This window comes from Anarhichas minor, unplaced genomic scaffold (genome assembly GCF_050575085.1).
Source record: "Anarhichas minor isolate MPS153535 unplaced genomic scaffold, ASM5057508v1 ptg000001l, whole genome shotgun sequence".
NCBI lineage: Eukaryota > Metazoa > Chordata > Actinopteri > Perciformes > Anarhichadidae > Anarhichas > Anarhichas minor.
The window spans coordinates 1105001-1111375 of NW_027466447.1; the positions used below are offsets into that span (position 1 = coordinate 1105001).

Genomic DNA, 6375 nt, shown 5'->3' on the forward strand with positions numbered 1-6375 from the left:
AAGAACAGCAGAACATAAAGTACCGAGACAAAGTTGTGAGCGTAATACGGGGGATGGTTGAGTTAACCGATGATGGAAGGGCCAAGTTGCCTGGTATCAGGAGGAGTTCGTGGAAGCGACCTTGAGGCTGGTATTGCTGGGAACTTGTTAACCCGGAAGCGTTGGGAGACTTGGCATCATATAGGCTTGATGGCAGCCACAAGGGTGACTAGGGAGAGTAGTGGTATACTCTGACACGAAAGGTTCCCACGACCGTAAGGAATCTAAGCATGATGTGTAAAACAGCCTCTCAATACAAGTGAGAGATCTGCATACTTCAAACTCTCCTTGCTACGAACACTGCCTAGTAGAGCGCACTACTAGGACCCGAGGAAGCACGGAGGTGTTAACGGCCGTAGCAAGACTTGTGAAATCGATGACGCGTGCGTCGTCGCAACTGAGGTAGTCGCAGGCACTAGTTGCCTTCGTCCCTCTGAGTGTAGACGCTGGAATGTTCGGTGTGGTGCGGGGGGCCCTGTCGGGCTCGTCTTGCCCTCCGTCGGTAGTTCCCTTTCCTCCTTCTGCGGGGACTGAGGGGTGCCTTCATGGGTCTGGCGGGTTGCGGCTGGGACCCTCCTCCGCCGTAGCGGAGTATCCGATAATGGAAAAGGAAGTGAGCTGGTTACTAAGGCTGGGGCAGTAACTAAGGTGGATCACTAGGTTATGGGAAGTCCACCAGGAATCCGTTCGCCAGGAATGTGTAGCGGGCTGCGGCCTAGGTTTGCTTTGGGGGCTGCGGCCTAGTTTGCTTTGGTGCAACATGTATAGTATTAGAGGGCCTCCCAACTCTGTTTGAAGAGTCTACTTCAAGGGAAGTGTACTACTGAACTTGAGACCCTACGTTCGGGGGAAATTCAACGGACCGGTCTCGTAGAGGAGACGAGCCATGGCTACGACTACCGTGTGGAGGGTCTAAAGCCTGGTATGCTCGTCGACCATCTTAGTCTATGTGAGACTCGAACCTATTCTCATCAAGGAGCACGGCACTCCGATAGACTCGCTACCAGGTGAAGGTAGCAGACTTCTCCGATCAACCGTGATCGAGGGTGCGAAATGCACAGAAGGCACTCCTTGTGAGTGTGAGGATGGTTCTCCCCCCCTGGTTGGTCCCACGAGAAATGTAAGGCGGTGGGATGGCGATGGATATGGGGGAGTCCCTATAGTACTCCTCCCGGCGGGGAGCTCGTTGTATAATTTGGATTTCTAATCTCCCAAATATGTCATATCTCTTAAGTTTTTTTCTAAAGCCCCTTTTCCAGGTTCCCCAAATCACCTGTAGAAGCATTCAGATAGCTATTACTTTTAAAATATTCTGGCTTGAAGGTTGAATACTTTATAATTGTATAATTTGGATTTCTAATCTCCCAAATATGTCATATCTTACACCTATTTAAGTTTTTTTCTAAAGCCCCTTTTCCAGGTTCACCAAATCAACTGTAGAAGCAGTTTTGGAATACCAGATGCACGAAAGGGATTACCCTATGGACAAAACAGACTACCCTATACAGAAAACGGATTACCCTGTGCACGAAACCAGTTTTGGAATACCAGATGCACGAAACGGACTACCCTGTGCGTGGACACTCAGGAAATATGCGTTTTGACTGGGGTAACGTGTACTTGATGTACTGGAGGTATTTTTCTTACTTTTCCTGCCTGCTTTAAGTGCATACACTGCGGGTAGGTCCAGAGAGAATGAGAGTAGATGCAGTTCTATGTTAGATGATTAGATACACTATTTGGCCTTTGTAAAGAGTGCTAGTTTATTTAGGGTTGCATTCCTGCATCAACAAAGTGTTTCACATCACAGAATCAAGATATTTTTCTGTCATAATGCCACCATCTGTTGATGGCTGATGCTTGAGTGCCTTCTTCTCCTCTCCTCTGAAAACGTCCTCTCAGGCAGCCAACTTCTACTTCTTTCAGGGCAGTGTCTGTGTTTCAAAAGAGGCAGACAGATGGACAGGGACACTGAGTAAAGAGTGATAGTTTATTTAGGGTTGCATTCCTGCATCAACACAAAGTATTTCACATCAAAGATGCCTGCTGGAGGTGGAGGATTAAAGCAGAGGCCTTGCTGCATGTCCTGTAGGTCAATATGAGGAGATTATGCCTGCTAGAGGTGTCTTTTTGGATCCTGCAATACCTTTTTTTGTCCAAAAGAGGGCGACAGAGCTCAATGGTGGAGACAGGGGAATTTTGGCTGTCATACTGCACACAGAGAGATGCACTCAATGAAGTAGATAAATACTTGCTTTTTGAGTTTGCGAAATAGGAACATCTGTTGATGGCTGATGCTTGAGTTTCTTCTTCTCCTCTCCTCTGAAACCGTCCTCTCAGGCAGCCAACTTCTGCTTCTTTCTGGACAGAGTCTGTGTTTCCAAAGAGGCAGTCAGATATCCCATATCAGCCAGTAAAAAAAAAAAAAAAAAAGAATGAAGGGGGGAGGGGGGTTTAGAAGAAACATCCTGAGTCATACAGAGGGTCTAAAAGGGGCCTCGTATGCCAGCGGGGGGAAAGGAGGACAGCATCGGGGCGGTGTCTCCACCATGGGACTTTTTTTAATTCATCTATTTAACATCAAGATAAATATAAATTACTGATATATAATATGAATTAACAATAAAGCACAATTAAAGGAGTTAAAAATAGTGTATAAAAGCATGCATAATTTTTAAAAAAACACGCGTGAAGGAAAACAAAAAAAATGTATATAAGGAATTCCAGGCTGGAGGGTGGTGGAGGAAAGGAAAAGAGGGACTGGAGGCCCCATATCTGGAGCAATGGTGACCTTATTCATCTAACCACTGCAGGTCCAGCCCCTCTCCTCTAAAGGACTTCCGTTTCACACCGTAGTCAAATTTCAGTTCGTCATCCACTTTAATTTCTGTCAGGGCCTTGAACAGGATTACTACTGTGTCCTTCCCATCAACATGCAGCAGGCACTGAAGCGGCTTCAGATTTGGCCTTTTTGAAGAATGGTTTATTAGTCTTCCAACCGTCTCCAGCTCTGGGTGGCACTTGCAGGGATGGGTTTGGGCATCAATGCAGAGATGCTTCTCCCGAAAAGTGAAGAAAAACATGTATGCCGCATTGTCAGTGACGGCCTCCATCTTCTTATTCCCTTTTTTTGCTGTGATGACTTCACCATGGTAGTCACAGATGATGTCACCTCTTGAAAACTGCCTGGTTGCAACCACTTCTGTAATCAAGAAAACGTGAAATTTTCAGTTATATCGAAATATGAACTGTATAAACATTACAGATTGGAAAACATTTCAATAATTTTTGTTATGGGTGGAGCTAAGGGTCAGCCCAAAATACTGAAATGCTCATTTCAGTGACTCCCCTTACATGAAAAATGAATTTTGTTCTTACCGAGCCCTTTCTCTCCACCAAACTTTTTTATGGTGACACCCTTCCACATCTGTGAAGCCACGCTCTTGAGGACATGCTTATCACTCAACATTTTCTCTTGAGGCTGGCTTCCACATCTTCACAATGTCTTCGGCTGAGGGATGGTTGGTCTGCCACCCTTCTTTGGCAATCAACCTCGACACACTCCCGGCTGACGGCTTGCGAATTAGGAAATGTGCTGATGGAAAGAATACAAATATATTCAGTCAAGTAACTAATTTGTCAAACAAAATCAATTGCTGGGTTTGAGTTCTATTTAGTGAGTCGTATTTATAGATTGGAGTACTTACACAGCAGATAATTTCCCCGCTTGATGTATTGCACACCTCCCCACCTATCGTAGTGGCTGCGGTTGCCACTAAACCCAGCATCCATCCTCTGCTTCTTAGAAGGTGGATGGCCATCATTGGTCACAGGAAATGCGGCTTTGAACACATCAAATGCAGGTTCTTGTGGTTGAGGACAAGTCTCTGCCGTCTGGCTGGCTGTCTGTGAGGAACATCTGTAAAATGAGGAAAATAAGGATTTAAGTAATTACAAATTTGGACAGCATGGTACTAACTCTCAGATGTTATTTTGATGCGTTAGGTCTATTTACGATAAAGAAACCTACCTGGACAGAGTGGCCAGCAGTACAGCTGTCCGCACGATATCTTGTGGAACTGGCATCCTGTAGTGGGACTTCGCCACTTCTGAGGAGTGAGCCATATATCGGGCCACACCCTCCTTCTGGGCAGTCGTAAAAGTAGAATTGGCCTCCGTCTCAGCAATTCTTCTGATGTCGTGGCTCGTCACATTTGACACCTTGTATCTGCAGTAAGGAAAGATTTTTAGTTTTCCACTCCAAGGTTTCCCCAGAGCAAAACCCAAACACCTCCACTGCTCTGATGTAACACTCAACATGCACTCCTCACACCAAAAACATATTTCGGTCCACGGTCGACGCCAAAGTGCTCCGAACAGATGATCGCGACAAATTATAACTCCTGCAGTAAGGAAAGATGTGATTTAATTAGCTACATACTTCTCATGCAGACGTGCGACGTCATTCGTCACACTGTGGAGTGCTTTGCCGTTTCCCGATATGAAAAAGCGGTCACAGGGATGGAGGGCACTGATGTAGCTCGGTCGAATGTGTTCATAGTAGGCTTGAAACCACTGTGGGAACAAGAAACAGTTACTTGACAGCAAATGATTGTAGGCAATATACACTTTGTATCATACTAAATATCAGTGGTAAGCTAATTTTGCTGCTATAGAACTTACAGCCTCCTCCTCTTGTGTAAGAGCAAACGTAGCAAGGCTTATTGTTGCCGTCTTGTGATTGCTGACGCCAATCACAAGCATGTTGTCCACCGCCTTCCTTTCAACCCACTCGCGCACCTGTAAAACAATGAAAATATATTAATATATATTTCCATATATCCATTGCAGCATATCAAAGGGACATATCAAAGCTGTTAAAATACAGTATACTCAGTCATTCCTTCCACCGCTCCTGGGTGCTGAAACTGCCGAAGCACCAACATTGCTTCGAGATAGTACCGGTAGTATGTCTTCTGAGATTCAGACACCTCGTCGGAGTCCTTCCCTGAGACCTCGCTTGAGCCATTTTGATTTCTGTTGACAAACTTCCCAAATGTATAGAGGAAGTCTTTGTCAGCCACTCTCAGAACCTCCTGGGAGTCTCGAAGGCTGGGTGTTCCGTTCACAAACCGCCGGTATCTACATAACAAAAACAGAAAAAGACAGTCAGATTTTTAAATGCAACACACTCAAGATTGTGGGAGTAAGCATCAATTAATAACAGGACAATACAGAATGAACAGTAAAATCCAAAAATTACCTTGTATTGACAGAGTCCTTGCTATGTGTCTTTGAGATAGCCTTTCTTAGCATCTCGACCAGCTCTTTGTATGCCTGGCACTGATTTCGGAACTCCAAGTTGTTGGCACTTGGAGTTCTTCAGATACTCTTCAGATAGTCGACAAACCGGAGGATGTTCTTGATGTAGTTCAAAATTGTCGCTGCCGTCATGTCTGTGGACTTCAAATCCTGGAAGAAGTCCCTGGTCTCTGTGCTTTTCCTCAGGAAGTCCAGAGTCGGCACGTCCCCAGTCGGCTGCATGTAGCGCAGGAAACACGCTACATTGTCAACCTTTGAAGAAGAATGATGAGAAATAAAGATCAGCATTAACATCTTGATAAGAAACTAGACGTTGAAATCGATGTCCTGAGAATTGAAGTGTGTAGACATCTTACCTCTTGTTGGCAGTTGGTGACATTCAAGTCTACGGACAGGAACTTTTTAAAGTCCTTGACGATCTCTGAGTGAAAACTTCTTGTAAAGACCAGCCGCTTGCATTTTCAGCCGCACGTTTGTGGTCACAGCTGGAAGGTCTCTGTAAAATAAAAAGATATATATATATATATGAAAAAAAGGTAATCCGAAATCATACCTTGTAAAAAATAGCTTTCATTCAAGATGTGCCTTCAATTATACCCGTTTTATGCAAGACAAAACACACTGAGGCCCTGTCCACATTACTCCGTTTCTCCTTGGATGCGGATTTGTCAAATAGAAACGATCTCCGTCCACACGGGAGTTTCAGCATCATTCTCGAGTTGATCTGCGTCCACACGGCAGCCTTCGAAGGCGGACAGCAAGTGACCATTAACGTACACTGGGCATGCGCGTGACGGTGTAAACAGGAAGTGGATTGCTTGCTTAGTTTAAAAAAAAAGAAATACGACAGAGTAATAAAGTAGTCTTTAATAATGAAAGGTTGTATTTGATACTTAAGATCTTCCTCTAAAATCTCCCTCTATAAACTCAAACAGACACAGTTCGTGGAAAGTTTTAGAAGTTTTATTTTTCAGACGTAGTTACAGCTGTGGGTCTATCTCTCTCTCTCTCCAA

The 6375-nt window shown here is 44.7% G+C and overlaps 1 protein-coding gene across 1 annotated transcript; it reads right to left on the reverse strand.

Moving 5' to 3' along the window:
* Positions 1–1952: 1952 nt before the first annotated feature.
* LOC142946711 (uncharacterized) lies at positions 1953–5777 on the reverse strand. The gene is made up of 8 exons (XM_076088584.1): positions 5718–5777; positions 5303–5613; positions 4723–5181; positions 4481–4614; positions 4070–4267; positions 3747–3958; positions 3418–3634; positions 1953–3241 (listed from the first exon to the last, which is right to left on the reverse strand). Exons 3-7 carry the CDS (start codon positions 4801–4803, stop codon positions 3498–3500), a joined length of 762 nt encoding a protein of 253 aa, XP_075944699.1. The 5' UTR covers positions 4804–5181; positions 5303–5613; positions 5718–5777; the 3' UTR covers positions 1953–3241; positions 3418–3497.
* Between the last annotated feature and the right edge of the window lie 598 nt (positions 5778–6375).